The sequence below is a fragment of the Eptatretus burgeri genome, chromosome 18 (genome assembly GCF_056783735.1).
Source record: "Eptatretus burgeri isolate ZD-2024b chromosome 18, Ebu_testis_v1, whole genome shotgun sequence".
NCBI lineage: Eukaryota > Metazoa > Chordata > Myxini > Myxiniformes > Myxinidae > Eptatretus > Eptatretus burgeri.
Genome location: NC_140978.1, coordinates 41,880,614 through 41,907,200, shown reverse-complemented (window position 1 = coordinate 41,907,200; position 26,587 = coordinate 41,880,614). Strand labels below are relative to the sequence as shown.

General features: G+C 40.2%; 1 protein-coding gene across 4 annotated transcripts in view; it reads left to right on the top strand.

The window, feature by feature from the left end:
- Nucleotides 1-26,587, top strand: part of LOC147008981 (glycine receptor subunit beta-like) — a 144,950-nt gene that overhangs the window by 57,669 nt on the left and 60,694 nt on the right. For 3 of the 4 annotated variants that reach the window (XM_085864645.1, XM_085864646.1, XM_085864648.1), the window contains exons 4-5: nucleotides 16,385-16,452; nucleotides 17,318-17,547. In XM_085864645.1, the coding sequence (XP_085720771.1) occupies nucleotides 16,385-16,452; nucleotides 17,318-17,547 (298 nt within the window). Of the gene's footprint in view, nucleotides 1-933; nucleotides 999-16,384; nucleotides 16,453-17,317; nucleotides 17,548-26,587 lie in introns of those variants that run through there. The other variant, XM_085864647.1, reaches the window with a different exon arrangement.

Here is a 26,587-nt window from a genome sequence, read left to right as displayed (position 1 = left end):
ATGTCTGGGCAACGTTTGTCTCCAGACAGTGTTTGTCTCCGGACGTGTCTCGGTGTTTGTTTCCGGACTGTGTTTATCTCTGGACATGTCCAGGTGGTATTTATAGTATGTCCGGAACAAAATGTATTTCATGCATTACTTTGTTTCCATTTTCACTGTTATTCTATGCAGAATCATTTTGAAGAGACAGTATGAATCATAATTAACGCTCCACTGCATGTCTGCCTTCCCTTCCTCTCATCTCCTGCTGCCTTCACTTCCCCCACCCCTCCTAGCTTCACCACCTCTCCTTGCTGCCCCTCCACCTCCTCCCTCTCTCTCCCCCACCCCTCTCTCTCTCCACCATCTTTTTCTCTCCCCCCTCCCACCCCCTCTTAATATTGCCGTCAGCAAAGTGATTGGTGGTATTTGCTAGTTCAGAAATAAACAACCTTTTCTGTTTTTAAACAAGTGACCTTGACAGCACTGCTGTTAAAGACCCTCTCTGAAATTTAATTGAATTCTATTCAGATGACCTTAATGAAGAGATCTTTGAAGAATGGGTACAGTCGCACTCACTTGTAAAGCAGCTTTCCTCCGAGCCATCATCACAAGCCCTGCCTACGCTCATGCAAATGCTGACCAGAATGAACATACATAATTTGCAAACCATTGCCAAATGTCTTCATTGCATTACGTAATTTACCCCTCGCTTCCAGTTACAAACTGCAGTGGTGAAAGGTCTTTTTTCACATTGACAAATGATAAAAAGGGCTTTACATGCTACAATTGTTCATGAAAGACATGACAGTCTTATTCTCTTAAGCATTGAATCTGAGACGGTAAAGTCTGTGAATTTCTCCAATTTAACTGAAAGCTTTGCTGCAGCAAAGGCATGCCAAAAACCTTTCTGAGGACATTTTACTTTTTGGTGTGAAGGTTTCATTGTTCGTGGGATCAGCAAATGGCAGGCTGTTTTTATCCACAGTTTTGTTCGGGTACCAAGCCTCCAAGACTGGGTAACTTATTGTGTTTCTTCTGTTTATTATTATTATTATTATTATTATTATTATTATTATTATTATTATTATCATTATTATTACGCCGGCAATTTTCGGGTTTTTTTACACTTGCCGAAGGATTCGAAGAGGGTATTGCATTTGGGGTAATCTGTTACTTACGAAATCTCAAGATTTCGTAAGTATTTGATGACTTCCGTCCTCTGTTTGTGTGTTTGTGTGTTTGTGTGTGTGTTGCTGTGTTTGTTTGTAGGCACGATAACTCGAGAACGGAAGAAGCTACCAATGTCAAATTACACCACGTGATTCAGGAGGGTGATGGCTAGCGCTGATTACATTTTGGTCAAAAATCAGTCAAAGGTCAAGGTCACAGTGAGGGCAAACATAATTCCATAAATTCATGTGCAGAAATGGAGTATTTTTGCTTCAGTCGACGTTACGAGTTCGTTTTAACTTCGATTTTAATTTTGTCTTCGGTTTTTGCGATCGCTTAGGACGCTTAAAACTCGGTTGTCGAAATTCTGGTAAAAATCGGATGTTTTAGAGACGTTTTAGGATTGTATAAAAAATATTTCACCCGCCGCGTCACGGCTCGTCACGTGGTGCAGCGCGCTCGAGCAGACGCGTCATTCAGTCATGTAAAGGTTTTGCGTGTGCGTGCTAACGGTGTTTTCGATAAAAATGGTGTTTAAAAGTCTTTTTTTTATCCCAATAAAGGTTATCGTCGCATGCCTGACTCGCTAAGCCGTCGGATTATGGAAAGATTGTTCGTGGATTACGGTTTTGTGACTTTGATAAAATAATATTAAATAATTGCGTGGAGAAATGAAGATTTTTGCTTCGGTCGACGTTACGATTTTTGATGGTTTGGTACAGAATCATCGTAGAAATTTCTGGTTTGCATCGCTACCTTCTCTCGAGACAGCTTTTATTAGACAAGGTCAGAGGTCAAGTTGACGATTTCATAAGTACCAGTCTATGACTGCTTGTTACTTATGAAATCTAAATATTTCATAAGTATATTGATGACTTCCGTCATCTGTTTGTGTGTTTGTTTGTGTGTGTTTGTGTGTTTGTTTGTAGGCACGATAACTCGAGAACGGAAGAAGCTACCAATGTCAAATTACACCACGTGATTCAGGAGGGTGATGGCTAGCGCCGATTAGATTTTGGTCAAAATCGGTCAAAGGTCAAGGTCACAGTGAGGTAAAACATTCGATTTTTGATGGTTTGGGACAGAATCATCGTAGAAACTTCTGGTTTACGTCGCTACCTTCTCCAGAGACAGCTTTTATTAGACAAGGTCAGAGGTCAAGTTGACGATTTCGTAAGTACCAGTCTATGACTGCTTGTTTGTTTATTGGGTGGTCGTGAGACTACCCTTATTCTCAGGTTTTCCGTCTGTCTGTATGTATGTAATGGACAGCTCTGGAGGCCAGAGGGGTCAACCGATTTTGATGAAACTTGACTGGTAGGTTCATACCAGGATCTAGTTGTATGCTTTTGAGCACCGTTGCTATAGACGCCACCGTTGCCTAGCAACGGGACTTTGAAATTTTTAAAAAAATCCGAAAAAAAACATTTTTTCTAAAATCAAAAATCGGCTTTCCGCACTTTTATGTGCACTATAATTATAGTGCATTATATATAATTATAGTTGATTATAATCAACCTCTGTCGAAAAATTTCAGCCCGATCCTTCAAAAACTGTATTACTAGTATGCAATTATATTACTATATGCTTTCACCCCAACGTTTGCGTTGGGATTCCCTAACGTAAGGTTCGGGAATCGAACACAAATGATGAATGGACAGTTGCTCGTCATGTTCCTATATGGAACAACGAACGGCAAAAATGCCATCTGATGTGTTCTCTTATCTACATATTTCAAATTTGCCTTAGTCTAGCGACCACCCATGTTGCCTACCGGCTTGTCTTTTTGTCTGTCTGTCTGTCTGTCCGCACAGACCTTTCGTGTTTTTCTCCGCAACCGCTTGTCAGATTGAGACGATTTTCACCATTGGTGCGACGACTCATGTAGAATGTTTTCTTGATAATTATGGCGTCATAGGTCAAGTGGGGGTGGCAACCATTTTGGAAAAACGGAAAAACTTTGGGCCTCTGTATCTGAAACTGCACCAAGGAAAAAATTGAAACTTGGCACACCGCGAGTACTTCACATCAGGAATGTGTGCTTTTTATGATGTCATAGGTGCCCTCGTTATGACATCATAATTGCATATGTAGAATGCCACATCCAATCAGTATGAAAATTTTTGAGGGCCATCGAGGGCTAAAATGTTCCAAAAAAAAATATCATGACATCATTGGTCATGTGATTCGGCAGATATATATATATATATATATATATTTTTTTTTTTATATATATATATATATAAATATATATATATATATTTTAAACCTTCAAAAATCTTCTTCTCTGAAATGGCTGAATAGATCGAGGCAAAACTTTACAAGTGCGGCTGCCTGTCCAAGAGGAACAAAAGGTTCACACATATGATGTCATTGGTCACATGGTTTGGCAGCCATATGTGATTTAAGAATAATATTAAATAAAAAATTTTCTGGAACCACTTACCCCATTGAAGTGAAACTTTGAAACTATCATCTAACACCATGGCTGCATATCGGGTAAAAATTATGACATCACCATTTACGTGGTTTGGCAGCCGGCTTGGATAGAAAAACGCACCTTGTCCGATTTACACGAAAATTAACAAGTGTGATCCCATACTTCAGTCGAGGCAGAATATATCTTTATGATGTCAAAGATCACGTGGTGCATGAGCCATATTGGATTGAAAATTAAAAAGTCGTCTTCTCTGAATCGGTTGAACAAATCGAGGCGAAACTGTACAGGTATCATCGCTTATCCACGACGAACGAAAAGTTCTCACCTCCTTTTAATGTAGGTCACATGGTTTGGCAGCCATATTGGATTGAAGTAAAATATTAAATAATGTTTTCTCTGGAACAGCTGCATCACTCAATGTTAATTGTTAAAACTTCAAAATTATGATCTCGCAGACATGCTGAATGTACGTTTTAAATTTCAACCCGATCGGCCACAAGGTCTGGCAGCCAGAATTATTTAATTATTAGAATCTGAGAACTTTAACAATTTTTTTTTTTGCACAAGGCTCAGTTGGCTGCGTCTGCATTTGTTTGAGGGTGCAGGAGCAGCAATTCAAATGATACCGAAGATGGCCCCAGGAAAAAATGGGCAACTGTGTACATAATAAATCGATGGAACGTGGCCTGTTCCTCAGTCCATAACTTGTAAATCCCGTATCATAGAGAAACGTGAGGGGGTTCAGGGGAATCCCGCTTTAACCTCTGCACCCATGGTGTCCACATTTATTACTTTGTGTTCAGGTTATTTAAACATCAATTCAAATTATACCGACTATGTATTCTGAAAAAGGGCTAACTGCTTACGTAATAATTGGATTAAATGTGGCGTGTTACTCGGTCCATAACTCATCAATCCCGCATAGCAGAGAGACATGTGGGGGGGGGGTTCTTTTTTTTCAGGGGAGTTTTGGTTTACCCTGTGACATATCCTGCACATTTGTTACTTCGTGTTCAGGTAATTCAAATGCCATTTCAATTAATACCGACAATGTCCCCAGGAAAAGGGGCTGACAACATACGTAATGAATAGATTGAACACTTCGTGTTACTCGCTCCGTAACCCGTCAGTCAAGTGTTGTATCAAAGCCAGACATCTTGGTACTCAGTTATTTCTGCCAGCAGTTATAAAGTGGCAGTTCTCGTTTATATTTTTTCCCATTTATTTATTTTATGTGCACTTGTGTACAGTAATTGTCCTTCTGCCCTTGGGATACCATTGCTGGTGCCATAATGGCAGCCACTTCGATCTGCAACTTAAACGTATAAATTTGGTAAATGAAACTTATATACAGCTGTGTGTTGTGTTAAAGACTACTTCTGTGTCAATCTCCTGTCTTTTGCAATGGTTCGCCAAATGAATGCCCCACAAATTTGTTTGGCACCAGGCCGGCAAAAGGTGAATCTGGCCTTGTGCAGAACCGGTCCACGATCTAATGCGATGCTCCCCCAGGACGATGTGGTCTCTGCGGAACCATTGTCGTCACAATTGTGGTGTTTTGAGGAGGGCCAGAAAGGAGCAAGTCTTACTGATTTGTGTTCATTTCTGTACTTTAATTTTTTTTTCTTGATTTGCAGTAATATTTGTTTCTGCTTTCTGTTAATCTGTAATCAAGGGAAGTGTGAAGCTCCGTTCCCTTTATAATGGAACAGTTTCTCTGAATGCAACTTTAACACGGGGACTGAAAATTCATTTCTCGGCTTCTACTGGACAAAATCAACTGCAAATTTCAGAAGTAAATTCTTTTTACGTCGAGGTAATATGTTCCAAATTTCAGCAATGTCCATTTCCACATTGAGTTTTTAATGAAAACCGTCAAAATCAACGTTGGTGTCTGTCAGTCCGTCCGTCCGCCCAAAATGTGTTGGTGTTCACATCTCAAAGGCTATAAATTGAAACTAGCTGACACTGGGACTATAGTTCAGCCAATATGTCTAACTTATAGCTTTCAAAACAAATTCCACCCAAATGCCATCGTTTTTGCTTTTGTGCTCGTTTTTGCTCATGGGGGTGAACCCCAAAAAGTTCGACATAGAAAAAATTTGACTCCAGTAGTAAAATAGTCAAACGTGAGGGCTCATAACTTATGAACTTTGGAGGAAAGTTTCATGGAATTTTGAATATGAATGGAGGGTCACTTTTTGAGACCTCAAAGTTACCTGCAGCTGCATAATTGGGGACATGGAAAGAATTAGGGACACTGTAAAAGTGGACTTTGGAAAAAAGTATCGGTTTTTCAGGTGCTCCAATTCTTGAACAAAACTGGCTGAAACATGGAATACCATATGTAATACAGAGAAACCGTTCCATTCTTGGGGGAAATGCCAGGGGGGCACAGAAAAGGCCATTTATATGGTATGTGCCATGTGGCAAACTAGAGAAAAGAATGGACATTCTTGGGGAAAATTCCAGGGGCAAAGAAAAGGCCCCTTTTGCATGTATGGTATGTGCCATCTGGCAAACAAAAGAAGAGAAGGGACATTCCATGACTTGTGGAAAATGCCAGATGATAGAAAAGAAGGGACATTCAAGAAATCTCGTGTGCATGCTGTACTACCCTTGTGTTCTTTGGAGGAACCAATGCTCGAGAAAAGATATATATATATATATATAACCTACATATATAGGTTAAAAAAACCTGTCAGTATGGGAAAAAATTTTTTGTGTACCTTGAAAACGAAAACACGTAAGATAATGTTCATGTGTGTGATTAATTTGTTTAAAAAAATTGGAGCCCCTTTTCTGAACTTTTATAGAGCTTCACTTGGTTCCTCTGAAGAACACTAGGGGAGTACAGCATACACACGAGATTTTTTTTTTAATGTCCCTTCTTCTCTATCATCTGGCATTATCCACAAGCCATGGAATGTCCCTTCATTTATAATGTTTGCCACATGGCACAAACCATTTTAAGGGGCCTTTTCTATGCCCCTGGCATTTTCCCCAAGAATTACATTCAATTTAGCTAACGGCTACCAAGTGTAATTTCAAATAAACGATTCAACCATTCAACATCACTCTGTGATGTTTGTCTCTTGTGCAAATGTCCCTACTGGTCCTATTCACCCAGATTACAAACATGTTTGTACGCAACATAAAATTAAGCTTTTGTTGGTTTATACACTACCTCATGTTAAGCAACAAAAGCAACATTGCATTAAGCAATGCATGTTGAGATGTATTCCCAGTGAATATGAATGAGATATGGTTTGAATTCCAAGCTATTTGCTCCCATTGGACATAGTCTGAAATGGGGGCTTATTTTCCACTTATACATCACAAGAGGCTTCTTCTTAATTTCTTGTGGCACAAACTCTGCTCTCATCCAGCGAAAAGCTGAAAACATCTCTTGACCAACTCGTGTTTAAATTTACATTTTATGGTTTTATTTTCCAGGTCGATTCTGGTTTCCCTGTGTCTGCATCCATTAAGAGGTGTAATCCAAATTCACATTATGGATTTCTATTGTAAGGCATTACGATATTCAAGTTCACCTATCTTTCAACCCAGATTATTTTTCAGTGACCTGTAACATTACCTCTCACTGATGAAAACTACAAGCATGGCTGAATGCAAACTTAACGCAGTCATTACAGATGCTCAAGTTCCTGGAAGAGCAACCATCTGTTTCATCAAACATGTTTCTCATCTTCACTCCATTATCATTGTATTTAACTCAATCATCCATTTACTTAATTAGCATTGTTATTTACTTCAGTGATTAGAAACTATTGATTGAGGGGCATCCATGAATGGAAATCAATACTATAAGGATCTACTATCAGAGGTGGATTGGGTGTCAAGAGGTTCCGACCAGACCACTCCCATACCCCCCCCCCACAACCACACATCTTGCCCCAACTGAGTTCCATTATTACACTCAATATTTTGTCGACAACAAAAGATTGCTTTGAATTTTTATGAAACTTCAGACACTGCAGACAATATCAGAAAAACGTCCACCATCTCCGACTGCAAGAATCCGTCTAAGCTGGAGGCATTTTTATTTTCCAAAATAAATAATGATGATTCAATGAGAGCATTTCAAAATCACAGCTACATGATGTCATACATGTATATATATATATATATATATATATATATATATATATATATATATATATATATATATATATATATATATATGTATATATATATATATATATATATATATATATATATATATATATATATATATATATATATATATATATATATATATATATTTCAATGCAATACAGGAGGAACTAGAATGGCATTCGCTTTGTGTTTTTAGTTATGCTTTGTGTTTTTGTTAATGTTTTGTGTTTTTAGTAATGCTTTGTCTTTTGTTAATGCTTTGTGTTTTTAGTAATGCTTTGTGTTTTTGTTAATACTTTGTGTTTTTGTTAATGTTTTGTGTTTTTGTTAATGCTTTTTTGTTTTTGTAATGCTTTGTGTTTTTGTTAATACTTTGTGTTTTTAGTAATGCTTTGTTTTTTTGTTAATGCTTTGTGTTTTTGTTAATGCTTTGTGTTTTTAGTAATGCTTTGTCTTTTTGTTAATGCTTTGTTTTAGTAATGCTTTGTGTTTTTGTTAATACTTTGTGTTTTTAGTAATGCTTTGTCTTTTTGTTAATGCTTTGTGTTTTTGTTAATGCTTTGTGTTTTTAGTAATGCTTTGTCTTTTTGTTAATGCTTTGTGTTTTAGTAATGCTTTGTGTTTTTGTTAATACTTTGTGTTTTTAGTAATGCTTTGTCTTTTTGTTAATGCTTTGTGTTTTTGTTAATGCTTTGTGTTTTTAGTAATGCTTTTTGTTTTTGTAATGCTTTCTGTTTTTAGTAATGCTTTGTGTTTTTAGTAATGCTTTGTGTTTTTGTTAATGCTTTGTGTTTTTGTTAATGCTTTGTGTTTTTGTTAATGCTTTGTTTTTTTAGTAATGCTTTGTGTTTTTGTTAATGCTTTGTGTTTTTTTTTAATGCTTTTTGTTTTCGTAATGCTTTGTGTTTTTGTTAATGCTTTGTGTTTTTAGGAATGCTTTGTGTTTTTTTAATGCTTTGTGTTTTAGTAATGCATTTGTGTTTTTGTTAATGCTTTGTGTTTTTAGTAATGCTTTGTGTTTTTGTTAATGCTTTGTGTTTTAGTAATGCTTTGTGTTTTTGTTAATGCTTTGTGTTTTTAGTAATGCTTTGTATTTTTGTTAATGCTTTGTGTTTTTGTTAATGCTTTGTGTTTTTAGTAATGCTTTTTGTTTTTGTAATGCTTTCTGTTTTTAGTAATGCTTTGTGTTTTTAGTAATGCTTTGTGTTTTTGTTAATGCTTTGTGTTTTTGTTAATGCTTTGTGTTTTTGTTAATGCTTTGTTTTTTTAGTAATGCTTTGTGTTTTTGTTAATGCTTTGTGTTTTTTTTTAATGCTTTTTGTTTTCATAATGCTTTGTGTTTTTGTTAATGCTTTGTGTTTTTAGGAATGCTTTGTGTTTTTTTAATGCTTTGTGTTTTAGTAATGCATTTGTGTTTTTGTTAATGCTTTGTGTTTTTAGTAATGCTTTGTGTTTTTGTTAATGCTTTGTGTTTTAGTAATGCTTTGTGTTTTTGTTAATGCTTTGTGTTTTTAGTAATGCTTTGTATTTTTGTTAATGCTTTGTGTTTTAGTAATGCTTTGTGTTTTTGTTAATGCTTTGTGTTTTTAGTAATGCTTTGTGTTTTTTTTAATGCTTTGTGTTTTAGTAATGCTTTGTGTTTTTGTTAATGCTTTATGTTTTTAGTAATGATTTGTGTTTTTTTTAATGCTTTGTGTTTTTGTCACATTACTTTGAGCTTTTGTTTGAACACTCCATGTGTGTTTATCTGGTTAAACGACACTTAATCACAATTTCCAGAATTGCTTGTCCTTGGAAAAATTGACAAACATTTCCCGATCTTTCTTGGGTAATGAGTAATGATTAGGGCTCGATCAGCAATTTTGGTGCTTGTTAGAGAAGTGTAAAATCGAGAGATTATGAAAAGATGTTTTCTTAGGAGCCAAGGTGGAGCGACAAATCAAATAGCACTTACATGTGCAGATCCCATTAATGAAATCTGATTTGGTATGCAAGGCAACTCCTGACTTGAGACTCAAGGCAACTCCTGACTTGAGACGCGAGGCGACACCTGACTTGAGACGCGAGGTGACACCTGACTTGAGACACGAGGCGGCACCTGACTTGAGACGCGAGGCGACTCCTGACTTGAGACGCGAGGCGACACCTGACTTGAGACTCGTGGCGACACCTGACTTGACCCTCGTGGCGACACCTGACTTGACCCTCGTGGCGACACCTGACTTGAGACTCGAGGCGACACCTTACTTGAGAGTCAAGACAACACCTGACTTGAGACCTGACGCGACACCTGACTTGAGACACGAGGCGACACCTGATTTGAGGCGCGAGGCAACACCTGACTTGAGACACGAGGCGACACCTGACCTGAGACGTGAGGCGACACCTGACTTGAGACTTGTGGTGACACCTGACTTGAGACTCGTGGTGACACCTAACTTCAGACTCAAAACAACACCTGACTTAAGACTCGAGGCGACACCTGACTTGAGACTCGAGACAACACCTGACTTTAGACGCGAGGCGACACCTGGCTTGAGACACGAGGCGACACCTGATTTAAGACGCGAGGCAACACCTGACTTGAGACGCGAGGCGACACCTGACCTGAGACACGAGGTGATAATTGACTTCATTTGACCTCAGGCAAACACAGCCGCGCAGCTTGGGGAAGTGACGTCACTTACAGGGCACCCTGGGTACCAATAAATATTTCGTTAGAAGATCATCTTCTTCTCCTCCAATTCTCTTTTTAAGTGGTGAGGTCCGATGGCACAAAGCTTCTGCCCTGCCATGACCACAATACTCCTCTACCTCTCTCTGTCCTCAGCCTACTTTCTCCACTTTCTAACCACCCCTACCTTACTGATATCCCTTCTCACACAATCCTCCCATCTCAGCCATGGTCTACCTCTTTTCCTCTGACCTTGCACCCTCAACCTATCCACTCTCTTTGCCATGCTCTCTTTCCCCATCTGCACCAAGTGTGCAGCCCATCTTAGCCGGCAGTTCACCAATCTTCCCATCAAGCTCACCTAAACACAAATCTCCTCCTTCAGTTCATCCATCTCCTTTCTATCCACCCTCTTCACTCCCACAATCCTCCTGACCCAATTGTTCTTGCAAACCTGCAGCTTCTGTTGTTGTCTTTCTGTCAGTGCCACCGTCTTCAGACCGTAAAGGTAGGAAGGTGTTACACACTACATCAGAACATTCCCTTTAAATTTCCTTGATATAATTCTGTCTGCCATTACTCCTTCCACCGTCCTACACGAACTTGCACCCACCTGAATCCTACCTTGTACCTCTGCCCCAGACTTTCCCTTTCTGGTCACTCTTCCCCCGAGATATTCAAACCTATTTCCCTGTCTGATCTCCTTCCATCTCTAACCTGATATTCATTTATTTTCTCTGCTGCCTGACCCACATCACCTCAGTCTTCTCCATACTCATCCTCAGCCCATGTTTCTAAAATTCCTCCTTCCACTCTCCCAGTGCTTCCTGCATTTCCCACTCACTCCACCACAACAGTCAGATCATCCGTATGCAGCATCCTTCCCATACTACTCAAGCTCACATTCCTGCTTACCAGTTCCATCACCATGATAAACATGAGTGGGCTGAGATCGCTTCCCTGCCTCAAACCGATGTTCACAATGTACTCCTCAGACATCCCAGGACCAACCAAAACTCTTCTTTGTTCCCTTGTATATCCCTTCCACCAACCTAACTTATGCTTTCTGCACTCCCATCCATTCCAGTGTTGCCATTGCCTTCTCCAAGTCCGCAGATCCCAATGCCATGTCACCTTGCACCTCCAACCTCTTTTCCATCTGCTGTCTCAGTGTGAACATCCCATCCATTGTCCCTTCCCTTTTTTAAACCCTTTTGTCTCTGATTTCCATCTCCACACCCTTCTGTATCCTCCCATCCAGAATCCTTTCCAGCACCTTCATGACATGATTAAGGAGCATCATGCCCCTGTACTTCTGCGATGTTGAACATTTTCCTTCTGCTTCCATATTGGTAAAATTAATCTTGTCCTCCACTCCTCCGGAATTGAACCCTCTCTCACACATACATTCAGCAGCCTCTTCACCCAACTGACTCTGACTTCTCCCACTGCAATTATCATCTCTGTACACACCTCATCAATGCATGGCGCTCTTCTCTTCTTTGTTCTCTTCAATGCCATCTGCGCTTCCTCCTCTGTGATCTCCACCAACTACACTTTCTCCATCCACATAACATGGTAACTCCAGCTTGCCATTGCTTCCTTCTTAGTTCAACAGCTCTTTGAAATATCCTTCCTATGCCTTCAATACTACACCCCCTCTCTGTCATAGCCTCCCACCACCATTCTTAATCACTGCCTCCCCCCCACCCCCCTCATGTCATCCCTGTCATGAGCCAATTTATATGTCATCTTTCTCACACCATCCTCTTCCAACTTGTTGTGCACCTCCTCTTCCATATTATTCCTCACCTTATCCACAGCTCTCCTTGCTGCTTTTTTCTGCCCAAACAGGTTCAACAACCCTGCATCCCGCTGCCTCCCCCTATCTTGATATTCTCTCTCCTCTTCCAAGCCTCCTTTTCACCAACTGCCTTCACTACCTCCTCCGTCCACCATACATGGTTTCTATCTCTTGACGTTGAACCGTTTCCTGATGTTCTGCCACACAAAACTTCTGCAATTCCCCAAAACGCTTCTCCATACTTCTTCCACTCCTCCTCCAAACCCTCCATTCCTTCACCAAGTTACTCATACCTGGCCCTCATCCTCTCCTTGTACTCTACAACAACGTTTCCCTTACACTTCCCCCACTTCATAATCTTCCGACCCCTGCTTTTAACCTCCCTCCATTTCTTCATCCATACCACAAACACCACAGACTTGTGCAAGGTGGTAATATGTTCTCCTGCCGCTGCCTTACAATCCTTAACCCTCCACAACTGTCACTTCCTTACCACCCCAAATCCAGTTCTGCTCTATGCTGTCCATTCCCATCGGTAATCTTGTGGATTCCCTCTTTTGAAAGAATGAACCAGTTATGGCCATTCCATTCCTCGCCACCAGCTCCACAATATCTTGACCCTCTCTATTCCTCATTCCTCAACCATATTTACCAAAACATTTCTCTTCACCCAGCTCCGCTACTCCCACGTGCGTGTTAAAGTCCCACACAATGCACAGCATCACGTCCAGCTCAACCATTCCCACCATCTTCTCCAGTGCGTCAACTGAATTCCTGAATCATGTGTCAATAAATTTTTTTTAAAAACGGGTAGAAAATGCAGGTACTGAAGATTGTTGTTGAGAAATGCAAAAAAATAAGTTTTGGCGTTGTGAACATTGTGTTGTATATTATTGAGACTTTGAAAAAGAAAACTGTTTAAATGTTTGATTTTAAGATTTCTATTTCATTGAAATTAAAACAAATATTATTTTTTCATTTGAATACTTTTTTTATGTTTCATCAAAATAAATCTCTTATAAAGCTTTCAACAAGATAACCTTACATGTAAAATAAGTCGTTAATTTTATTGTAATTAAGCTTGTACACAGTTATAATTCCAAAATACAAAACATTTGATAACCTTTTGTCATCCAGTAAGTTAGCCATTAGTCTCTCATTTATTTCCTTCCTGATGAAATCATATTTGGCGCTTTTGAAATATTTCACATTCACGTGAAACTTATAAAGGTGAAGTCAAACTCGTGAAATATACACGGAACTGATCATCACATTACATTGGAGACATTTTGGATTAAAAATACTTTTTTTAATTAAAAAAGTAATAAAATATTTCAGTGCTCATTCGTTTCCTATCATAATAAAGTGAAATAACTGATTATCGAATTATATTGACGAAATAAGTAAAAAAGTAAATAACTGCAATAACTAAATAAATGCATTAACTGACTATTAAGTAGTAAAATGCAAGCACAGGAAAGTGTTGATATATACCGGGGTTGTGTTCCTCAAAAATGGCCAAACATTGGGGTGAAAAAGTAAGTGTCCACAAAAATCAATGCCAAGCCCTCTCAAATCACAAGTTCAAACACAGATTTGTCATAATAATGAAGATATATATGTATCCATCCATCCATTGGGACCATACTCTGTGCAGAGCGTTGGTGCTGCCGAAGCAGTCTCCTTGGCTATTGGGCGCGATTCTCGACGGCTCACCACTCTGACACAGGATACCAGCAAGCTGGCACTCATTTTGTCGACCTCAGAAGGATGACAGGCAGAGTCAACTCCACCTGGTGTTAATTCAACTGACACATACAATATGGACACATACAACAGGAACGAAGAGCGAATGTAATATATTGGATAGGGTGGCGTAACAGACACTGGGGAAAATGGCGGTAAAACCAGAATTAATTTATTCATACGACTTTTACAATTTTTATTTTATTTAAATTTAATGATTTCCTTGAAAACTGTAGAATGCAAATCGGCTGTCATAATACTTCCAAAAAACTCTAGTTTTACTGTCCAGTACTTCAATTTAAATGAAGGCGCGACGTGGTGTAAAGGCTGTTGTGGTCTACCACAATGCCATTCAATTTTTGGATATTTCTTTTTTTCATGATCGTAAAAACTATTATTTTATTAAAATTGAAGTAACATTGCACGGGGTATGGTGTTCCATGAACTCCAGTTTATTATAGTTATTATTGATTGACACATTGTTTCAACAGAGTAAATGAAGGGTGTATGCATGTGAGACAAAGATACAGTGCCGATAGAAAATCCACACACCCCCTTTCAAATTTTTCACCATTTCTTGTCTCATAGCTGGAATTAAATTACATGAAATCAGACTTTTTCCATGTTTACGTACACATCATAACCCACAACTTACAAACGAATTCTACAATTTTCAGAAAATTAATTGAAAATACAAAACGAGAATATCTTGATTGGATAAGTGTCAAGGGTGGGTCGTTACAATGTTTGTTTCTTCCCCTCCATTGCCAAGCTCTGGAACTCTTTACCTTCTCACGTCTTCCCAAACACTTATGACCTTCCCCTTTTCAAAAGCAGATTTTTTTTACTTTCTCAAAAACTCGAAGACTATTCTCTCTTTCCTTACTTTTCTATCAATTCAGTTCTTTTATTTAAGGCCTGGCCTCGATGAGGACTCTTCAGTCCGTGACTCGAGCCTTCAATATAAAGATATATGTATATGTATATACATTTTACATATATATATATATATATATATATATATATATATATATATATATATATATATATATATATATATATATATATATATTTTGGGTCGCCGAAATTGGTGACCCTTATTGTCAGTAATTCTGTCTGTTTGTTTGGATGTTTGTTCGTTTGTCATCAGCATAATTGGTAGTAAACGTGGGCGGATTTTGACCAAACTCGGGTGGTTGGTACATCTTATCACTGAGTGCTTTGGAAATTGTGATGGTTGCTAGGGACGCTTTGGTTCCCTAGCAACAACCGAAAAACCTTCAAAATCGGTACGGTTCACGCGAAATCAATTCCGAAAGCCATTATCCCACGTAGAGTTATGAAATTTGGCACGAATGATCTACAGGTGCTGCTCTATCAAATATATTCCGGTTTTTGTGATATATAGAATACTTTACCCACAGCACCCCCTACAATTAGGGTATGCGCAAAAATTGGCGAAAATTGAAGACCCCCTAGCGACCTGGTGAGTGCATCGATACGAATGAAACTTTGCAGGTTTATGGTACTCAATGAGTACTGCAACTTTGTCTCAGGACATATTGACCGATTTCGCTTAGGTCAGGGGTCAAAGGTCAATTAGTGCAAAAATCGACAATATGCAAGAGCTGGAGGTGTCTTCGTGCCAAATGCTGCTCCTCCTAGTGTTATGGTCGGATGGTCATGAAAATTCACACTAATCGTCTGGAATACATTGTGCACAAACGATCGAGCCGGATTTTCGATTTAGATCTTTGTTCACCCACAGCACCCCCTCAAACTTTGGGGATTTCCGATTTCAAACCACATTTTCGGTACTTTTCATTCAAATGGACACCGAGTAGTTATCAGTAGATGGAACTGGATGAGATTTGATATGCATAACCTCAATGTGATTCCCTATCCGCTATATGACATCCATTTTGCTCTATATCTTATAGTTTCCATGCTCGGCGACCCATCGCCGCCTACCGGCTTGTATATATATATATATATATATATATATATATATATATATTTTGGAGTGAAATCATTACAATACCTCAATAAAAATCCCCATAGGGGGGCAACTGTGGATGGGTCGCCTCTCATGAAGAATTCCTTTTCCGACATACCTCGGTATTTGTTTACCATCTGTGGGAGAGAAAACCCTGTGCAAAGGAAATGCGATGTTTGAACATCAGATTGACCTTCATTCAGTTCTTAAACAAAACTTTCACTTTGGCTCTGTGTTATCCAGAGCACTGTACTTGCTTTGTTTTACAATTTGCAACCAGTGTTTTAATCGCATATTGATGTCAAATCATTGTTGCGCAATGCTTTATGAAGTGAGAGCAAGAATATCCAATGATGTATAACATTCAAACAGGATTGGTTTGTCGAATCAGCTTTTACTTATTGATGATCTCGCTGCCTTGACCTACCCCAGGTCCTCCTGTGGATGTCCGAATAAACATATTCATCAACAGCTTTGGCTCCATCCAGGAGGCCACCATGGTAACATGCTGTGTTCATTGATACGTGTTGTTGTGTTGTGGTTCTCATGGGGGGCGGGGGGGGGGGTAGGGGGAACTTTGAGATTTCATCAATTCATTAAGGATCCAATTGGTTATCTCTTGATCGCACGACGAACTGGATATTCGTGCCATTGACACCGAACCTGAACTCACAAAACACCGTCTATTCATTCCGAGCTTTACGGAACGAGTCTGTTTACGTGTTTCATGTTGAACAACTCTTGGTGCATGTCGAGTCACACATTCTGAGTTATAACGTCATGTTCTTCACGTTTTGAAATTATGACGGGCAGGGGGAGGCGACGTTTTGTCTAGTGGATCAAGAAGTTTATTCCGAAACATGGTTGTTTGACCACAAGATGACCTTGAAAAGCTCTCTGCTGACCTAGTGTTTGGGTGCATATTCTAACTTCTTTTTTATTTTCACATATTAATTTAGATTTTCCATCACAGACCGCTAGATGAAATGCTTAATATTCACCACTGTAATTACCTCGTGTTCGCTTTTGCTGCCAAGTTGTATCATGACTCTCCTTGGCCTGCACACATTTTATTAACTCTATATTTACTTTGTGTCCCTAACTGGCAGGACACGTGTATGAGGAATTTTGTCCCAAGGAACGTTTGACCTCGTTTTCTACTCTCATAATATACCGAATGTTGAATTACGATGCAAAGATGATACCTTTGCCAAATGACTGAACGGGGGCCAAATTAAACCCACCAAGGTGTTTTGTTGATATACACCTAATGGAATTTTGTGTTTTCATCACTGTGTGTTATCGTGTCTCGTTTTGTTGCATCATGACGTTCATCTCAGCCGCTGAAAGCCTTTTTCTTTGCAGGACTATCGTGTGAACATTTTCCTGCGGCAAAAATGGAACGACCCCAGGCTGAAGCTCCCGACGGACTACCAGGGATCGGATTTACTGACTATCGATCCGAAGCTCTTCAAATGCCTCTGGAAGCCTGATCTGTTCTTTGCTAATGAGAAGAATGCCAACTTTCATGATGTCAGTCAGGAGAACATCTTACTTTTCATCTCACGAAGTTCTGATGTGCTGCTGAGTATGAGGTTTGTGTAAATGCCAAAACTAAAAAGAGAAACAGCAATCTCGTTACTCCGCATCAGTGATTGTAATAGATTGGTTGGGGAGAACGAAGGGGCAGCGGGTTCGCTTGCCGAGACTGTCCATAGTTTTATTATCCAATTGTGTGAGCCATGTTTGAGCGGATGAACAGGGGAAAGTAAGCAGATAATGGTGTGTGTGTGTGTGTGTGTGTGTATGTGTGTGTACACACACTGAACTTCTGGTTTAATTCATCAATCACATTTTCTCTTCGTCCTTGTTGCACGTTTTGTCTGCCACTCCATGCAAAAACTTTCACTCTGTGTACGACACAGCCCGTGAGCACAACTAAGCATGAATTGCGTGTCTATGCCTCAAAAGAATTTCATGTAATCATTGAAACAATATATTAGTGCAAGTAACAAATGTGACAGGTGAACAAGTGGTCTAGTGGCATGATTTGATAATTGCTTATTTCCTTTTTGCTGGCACTCGGTGAACCCACGCAGTGGCACGCCAAAGCACTGTGTGTGTGTGTGGCAGGGGATTAATCACGTGACAGGAGACTAATCACGTCGGATTCCTTTGTCATCATTTCATTTTCAATGCCCTCAAGGCCTGGAGATATTTCTGGAGGAAATGTGGCAAAAAAAAGAAGTTGTTTTTTGTATCCAGGATCGAGGAAAAGCTGGGAAATTCAGAGTTGCTTTCTATACAAAAGAAGCTGAGATGTTGTTATGAAAGAAAAATCATTGGAGAGAGCAAATGGGCTTTATACACCCATGTGTGCACTCTTCATTATGTACACACCCATGTGTGCACTCTCCTTGAGTATGTGTCATGTTTTATACTCTCCTTATCATCATCGTCTTTTCTGTTGTTTTATCACTCCCTCGTCATTGTCTGCTTTTCCTTTTTTGTTTTCATTCTCGACTTCAACTACAGTCATGTGAATGCGACCCTTACTTGATCATGTACTCACTGAGATGTAAACAGTCCTTCCCTAAAATTGCTGAATGGTGATTGGCTGAATTCAAACTGCGAGTGAACCTTCCCATTCCGCATAACTTCCAACATGTTGCTGCTAACCTGATGGGTCTTTTCCACCCATATCATGAACAAGATAACAACTTCACACTCTATTCATCGGTGAATAATAACTTGAAGCGCCCACTGGACGGACGCACGGAGGGACACACGGCCACATGCCGAGACCGAACTCCATTTACTTATTAGATGACAAAACTAAACATAGTGGAACACCACTCGATTGCTCGGTTATGTCATGTCGCCCTACTTGATCAGTTGAAACGTAATGCAGATGTGATAGTAATTAAATGGAATAACTAGAACAGCACTCGGGAGAGCGCATACCATACCTCCACCAGGCTGTACAGTTTACGTTTTGTATCCCACTGATTTGTATCCTATCTCTCAATGGTGAAGAATCACTTTTTAAAATTCTCATATCCAGATCTGAATCTTCACCAAAATCTAATCGATTCATCCTTGTCACACACCCAACCTGTCCACAAAATTTCATCCGAATCCAATCCATCCACAACTTTTTGAGAACTCTTGCTCACAGACAAAGACAAAATTAAAAATCACTCATGGAGTGACACTTGACGAAACGGAACGGCAATCGGTGGAGTGCAAACCTCCGCCAGGCTGAACAGTTTAAACGTTATATCCCATTGATTGGTCGGATCTGAATCCAGACCTTAACCAAAATCGAATCGGCTTGTTCTCGTCACCTAACCAACTCATCCACCTAATTTTGTCATAACTCATCGACAACTTTTTTAGATTTTTTTTTTTTAAGATTTTTTTTAGATCGTGCTATACATCGTTTTTAGCCCAATCTCTCAATGGTGAAGAATCACTGAAAAATTAAATAATTCTCTTATCAGGATCCAGATTCAGACCTTCAGCAAAATCGAATCAATTCTTCCTTGTCACACACCTAACCTGTCCGCAAAATGTCAAAAACCTTTTGAGATATTGTGCGATATATAGAGTTTTGGCCCCATCTTTCAATGGTGAAGAATCACTTGAAAAATTCTCGGATCAGGATCCGGATTCGGATCTTCATCAAAATCGAATGGATTGGTCATTGTCACACACCCAACATGTCCACCAAGTTTCATCCAAATCCGTCCTCAACTCTTTTTGAGATATCGTACCGTATTGTTTTTATCCCCATCTCTCAGATAGTTGTGGAAAGTCCATTTTTATATTTTTCCAAAATTTACATACGTGTATAATTAGAAAGAGAAAACCATTTCATTTGTCATTGTAAATTCACTGAACAATTAAAACGAGTCGGTGTTTGGACTCTTGTGATTATCTCGTTTTCAGAGCTTCAGTAACGGCCCCACACGTACAGTATGATCCGTCGATATTTAATGTTGGATCCCCTTTAAAATAATACAAATGGAATGAAGAAAAAAAAAAGCTTTAAATTATTGTCGCTTCACCGTCACCAAATATAACTGAAATTTAAATAATCTCGAAACGTTTTTTTTTTTTTTTACTTTATCACCTTGAAGCTGCTTGTTGCAAAATTGATTCTCTGTAATGTGTGTTTGGTGCATGGAGGGGGTGATAGGTTTGTACGATATAGAAAAGGAAAAACAGTAGTAATTCGGGAAGATGAAGAGAAAAGGAAAACAAGGTTGGGTGGGACGTACAAATATTGTCGGAATATCAATAATTTCACCATTTCATAAATATATCACGTGGATTGTACCGAAATCAGTTTTTCGACTGACATCTGAAAATTACAGATAAGAATCAGGAGATGAAACTAACAAATTGCGAACATTGACTTTAACATTATCCCCACTCTTTTGGGAAAAACGAGTGTTATTGTAATCCGCTCCGTCGGCCGTCTGCTCCAGGGTGTGGGGACTTAGGGTCACAGGGGTCAGAAGAGAAGATTTTTTTTTTAACTCCAAATTTTATATTGGGTCATTCCTGGTGGGTGTACAAGATGGATGACTTTTTGTCATCTTTCAACTTTGCTTTAGATGGGAAGCATGTAGATTTGTGCTGGCACGCCGTTGACTTCGCTCGAGTTAGATCTAAGGAAGTTAGATCTAACAACCTGACAAAGATGACGAAACTCCACTCTGAGAAATCAATCATTTTCACAGAATTAATCAAACAGTTCACTGAATGCACTTTGATTCTGAAATGATGACAACATTTTTGAAACGCTTTTAATCTCTTTTACTGTAAGTGTATGAATTTTGCTCTGAAAAAGATTCAATGGAATTTAACATTTATATTTGTATAATTGTCGAGAAATACGTTATTCATGATGTTTGTCACCTTGTCGGGCTTTTCGAAGTATTTCTTCATTCAGCAAGCAATTGTTATTTTTAAATTGTTGGATTTTACAAAGAATTCCTTTTGGTTATGGACTTTAAATCCTGATTATTCTGACGCAGATAAGGTAAAAAGTGTAAGGATGAGGTTTGGCGAGTGATGTGCATCAGGAAGGGGAAATAAATGGAGCAGGTACAGTAGTTAATGTGGATTATAGAAAATAACTAAAGAAAGAAAGTACTACTACCTGTCCAAGTTTTGTCCGAATCCGTCTTTAACCTTTTGAGATATCACGCTCACAGACATACATACAGACAGACAGGGGTGAAAACATAAGCTCTGCCTCTCTTCAATGACGGAAGTAATTATCATGTCTTATATTACACTGAACAACAAAAAATTTTTACTGGATATGTGTAAAGTGATTTAGACTAATTTGGGTACGCTGATTTCAAAAATCATAACCGTTTTGCTGTATCACGTCAGGATTTTCAGTAACAGAAATATTCCCATTGCCTAGAAGTCAGGATTTCAATGAAATTTACAAAAATTCATTTATTCATTTATTTCATCATGAATGCTTCAAAATTATAGAAATTACAGAAAAACTCCACTAGAATGTAATTAAAAATGCTTTAGGCATTTGGCTTTGCGTTTGTGCTGCTCTGTGTCAGTTTCACGATGCAGGAACCAGCAGAAATCGCCCATCATGTTCGGGTTGTGCCGCCCTTGGTAACGCGTCTCCATGAGTGAAATCTCTTGGTGGAATCGCTCGCCGTGCTCGTCCGAGACTGCTCCCAAGTTGTCAGGGAAGAAGTTCAGGTGCTGGTGTAGGAAATGGATTTTCAGGGACATCCTGGAGCCAAGTTTCCTGAAGGACTCCAGCAGCTGCTGCACTATTTCTTCATAGTTGTCCGCGCGCTCGTTCCCCAAGAAGTTGTCCGTCACAGCTTTGAAGCTCCTCCACGCTGCCAGCTCTTTGGGGTTTAGAGTTGTTGGAAAAGTTTCGTCCTTCATAATCTGTCGGATTTGCGGTCCAACAAAGACACCAGCCTTGATCTTGGCCTCCGACAAGGTGTTGCCAAACTTTTCCTTGAGGTCCTTGAGTAAAAACCCACACCCATTCAGATCCATTGCCCGTACAAAACTTTTCATCAAGCCGAGCTTTATGTGGAGTGGTGGAAGGAAAACCTTGGCTGGGTCGACAAGGGCGACATGCTTCACGTTGTGTCGACCAGGTACATGCTCTTTTCGCTCTTCCCAATCTTTCTTCGTCCAGTGATTCTTGTCGTCTCTGCTATCCCAGAGACAAAGGAAGCACATGTATTTCGTGTAGCCTGACTGCAGCCCTAACAACAGCGCCACCACTTTCAAGTCTCCGCAGATGTGCCAGTTGAAGTCATTGTACTTGATGGAATCAAGCAGCTGCCGCATAGTCTCATAGGTCTCTGTCATGCTGAACGCGTGAGCCAGTGGGACTGATGGTTTCTCGTTGCCATTGTGGAGCAAAACAGCCTTCAAGCTGTTCTTCCCCGAGTCCATGAAGAGGCGCCAGTCTGCAGGATCGTGATCACACCCAAGTTCTTTCAACAGACCGTTGATGTCACTGCAGAATGTCATCGTGTCTTCCATCTCAAAGAACTCAGCCATGTCTCTGTGACGTGCTCTGAACAAGGATATCTTGGTGTTAGGTTCAACTAGATTCCACTGCTGCAGCCTTGATCCAAGCAGCTCTGCCTTCGCCTTTGACAGCGAGAGATCTCTTACAAGATCATTTAAGTCTCCCTGGTTCAGAAGGTGTGATTCTTGAGTGTCGGGTTCAAAAGGTTCATCATCACCATCCTCTTCACCACTGCTTACAGCTATGTTCTGATCAGCTGGAGGTGTTGGAACGGGGTTCTCGTCATCATGAGGCACAGGTTTACGAGCAGAGACGCAGTCAGCGTACTTGATGTGACCTTTATTCTTCTTGTTGAAGCCGGCGATGCTTGTGCAGCAGAAATAACAATCATCATGATGATTCTGCGGCTCACGCCATATCATGGGCACCGCAAATGGCATGCTCGCGCGCTTGCCCACCAACCACTGAGTCAAGGTTGTGTGACAGCTTGTGCAGCAGATGTGTGGTGCCCAGCTCTGTTCTTGGTCCCCCACCTTACACCCGAAGTAGTGAAAGTAGGCGGCCTTCATTTTCACTGCTGTAGATATACCTCGCTGTTGATCTTTTTTGATATACCGACCACAGACATAACAGAAGTTGTCAGGATGATTGGTACAGGAACGCCTACTCATCTTTATCTGAAAGAAAGAAATATAACACAAGTTAACAACAATTGTACGAAATAGACATGTTAAAGACATATGTAAATTTCATCGAAATCCTGACTTCTAGGCAATGGGAATATTTCTGTTCCTGAAAATCCTGACGTGATACAGCAAAACGGTTATGATTTTTGAAATCAGCATACCCAAATTAGTCTTAATCACTTTACACGTCTCCAGTAAAAAAAAAAATTTTGAAATTTGTTGTTCAGTGTTATTTATCTCTTACAGCTCATGGAAATTATAATCTGATACGGTGGGATAGTTGACATAAAGAAATGTAGTATAATTAGGCTTTGTTTTGACCCCAAACCCGACACCCTCCCGCCCACTCCCTTGAATCAGCCGGCCCAACACCACAACCACTTCTTTGGATTTTGAAGTGATGAACGTGTTCTGTAAATCTTTTGTGATGCAATTGCTTACTTTTAATTGCCCTCGAGGAAAATCTGCCCCAGTTCGTCACAGAGTTCACCATTCATAGTCCTTTACAAAATAGCATGTTGAACCAAACTGAACATTACTTTTTTTTGAATCTTGAAAGCAAACATTCCACAAAGTGCTGACCATATTACGTGAAAATGCCATTCCTTTATTTCTGCCTTTCATATCCCAACCTTTGGTGGCAGAAGGAAATAGAGGACTCGATGTTGATGGCTTTCTCGGTCAGGATCAATTTGATAACAGCCGCAGAAATTGACTTGGAGATTACTGCCGACATCAGTTACTTTCTTTGTCTATCTCCTTGTCCCAAAAATGATGAGTCAGCCGCACTGTGAAGAGGCTTCTTGTATGGTTGGAGTCCACTCAGATTGCGTTGGCTGCTGCATCTGGTCCACAAATCCTTTAAACCAATAAGAGCTTGTGAAAAGAGGTTCATAAAGTTCGACAGGCAATAAGATATCATCGAACTGAGGAGGTGAATAACAGATTGGAAGATTCACATGTCTGACATACCTGGATGGAGAAGAATGAATGAATGCACAAGGGTTGGACAACTGTGACAGAACAGCGGTACAAGTAGAAATGATTGCAGATTTCCAGAGAGTTTGAAGGAACAACAACAACAACGAAGAATTTTCGGTATATTTTATTGCATGATCAAAGTTATTTTTATCATCAAAGGATCAATTGTGCAGGGTATCATAAAGACACTGGTAATACCTCAATGGATGGGGTGAGCAGTTACAAGGAGGATGACAATGGAATTGACTGAAACCTTTTACCTTTATTCCTCAACTAGAAAACACAACCTGTCATTTTGTTAGGGTTAGGGTTAGGGGGGGAGAAATATTAAGGGGGGGAGAAAGAGGAAGGGGGGGAAAGAAAGGAGGGAAGGGAGAGGAAGAGAAAGGAGGGGAGGCAGGGGAAGAGAAAGAAGGGAAGGGAGGGGAAGAGAAAGAAGGGAAGGGAGGGGAAGAGAAAAGAGGGAAGGGACGGGAAGAGAAAGGAGAAGAGGAAGAGGGGAGGGAAGGGGAAGAGAGAGGAGGGATGGGAGGGGGAGAGGGGACAGAAGAGAAGGGAAGAGGGGAGGGAAGCTCGCACATGCTGCAACCTTCACACTCCTCCGGTCGGCTCATTCTGAATCTGATTCATTGATGCTAAACTCTGGGGAAGCCGTTTTTAATTCAAAACTTAACTGTCAGTCTTCAACAGTCCCCTTAATAGATGGGGGAGGGGTCGGAGAGAGAGAGGGGGGAAGAATGTGGGAAGGGGGAGGGGGTGAGGAGGGCGACACCTTGCCAAACCTCACTCTACACTGGATGGAGGATTGTGTTTTCAAAGTATAATTTTTTTCAAGTATCGTACAACATGTTTATAAATGCTTTTAACAGTCGTGTGGAAGTAAGTTGTTGAGCCCACGTGACTCGCTGCCAGTTCACCTCGGTTGTAGTTTCATTTGAGTTGTATCTGAGCAGAGATTAGTTTACAAGGTCAGGGAGCGAATGGGGCCATTTTGGGGTTCGAGGCTTGACAGGGTGTGGCTACGGCGTGGGATAACCACTGTGTGCTATTAGGGAAGCTTGAAATCGCCAACAGCCCCATTTGATCCGATTCTTCGCTTCTACCTCACTTGGAGCACATAAAAAGCTACAATTCAGTGGAGATTTGGTCAGACCACGGGGAACTTAAGAGGGAGCAGACTTGCCAGATGCCAGACCTCGCCGGCCAAGCAGACATCTGCAGACAGTGCAGGAGGGCAAGCTTCAGCACTGAGCAAATAACGCCATGAGTCAGTGTGGCGGAGCGAGGAATAGACGCGGAACGAGTGACAACTCTAGGTCGGGACCCTTCCCATTTCATCAACGCTCAGTTTGGCTGCATCCAGCAGCCAACAGTTACACTTACTGATTGTTTCAGCACTCCGTTGGGGTCTCTCTCTTATGCATCCTTCTCTCCCATTTATCTCTCGTCGACGGTGGATGAACAATAGCAATCAGCACGGGTAAGTCCCGACTAAGCATTCTTTTCAGAACAAACTTGACTGACTCACACCTCACATCTTCCTCTGAAACCACACTGCATGATAGCTGCACTGCACTCACACCTCTCACTCCAACACCACAGACATCTTCAGTTTTTATTCCCCCTCCCCCTTCCCCCTTCCTAAGCATTGGGGTTGTGCCAGTCCATCGACTGTGCCAGGTATTGGGACGTCGCTAATCCACAATTGCCTCTTATCTCTCTGGGCTATCTCTAATTTTCCTCGGTTGTGTGTATGTGATGGCCCCTATCATAGCATAAGTTAAGATTGTATAAGTTTATTCGGAGTATATTGCATTTATTTTGTCTTCTTTGTGAATATTGCATTTATTTTGCCACACCCACAAATTCCTTGCTTTCCCGTTCTGTACAGTTGCAAATAAATGCCACACTGCGCCACATAACTTTCCTCGCTTTGTTAAAATAAATGCGCCTGTTATAAATGTACCCTGCTAATTTTTGGCAATTCTTCCATTGGTCTAGCATGGTCCGCACCTTAGTATAGCTGGGAAGTTATACCCTAAAATCTGCTTCTTCGCCGATGCATACTTGGCAGCTCCGCTCGGATGCACCTGATACGGTAAATCAAGCAAGTATGAATGGAGGGCATGATTCCCTGATAAGGTGACCATGTGTTCCTAGTTAAACGGTTGTCAGACAGAAGGCACTGGATCACGTGGTTAAATTAGCAACCGACTGCGACACAAACTTATTCATGTACGACGGCCTCAAATTCCTGGTGAGTCCAGCGAGGAACCAGGGAAACCTGCCTTCTCGTTTTTCCACTCGTGACTACTGGGCTATGACTATATATATATATATATATATATATATATATATATACATATATATATATACATATATATATATATATATATATATATATATATATATACATATATATAT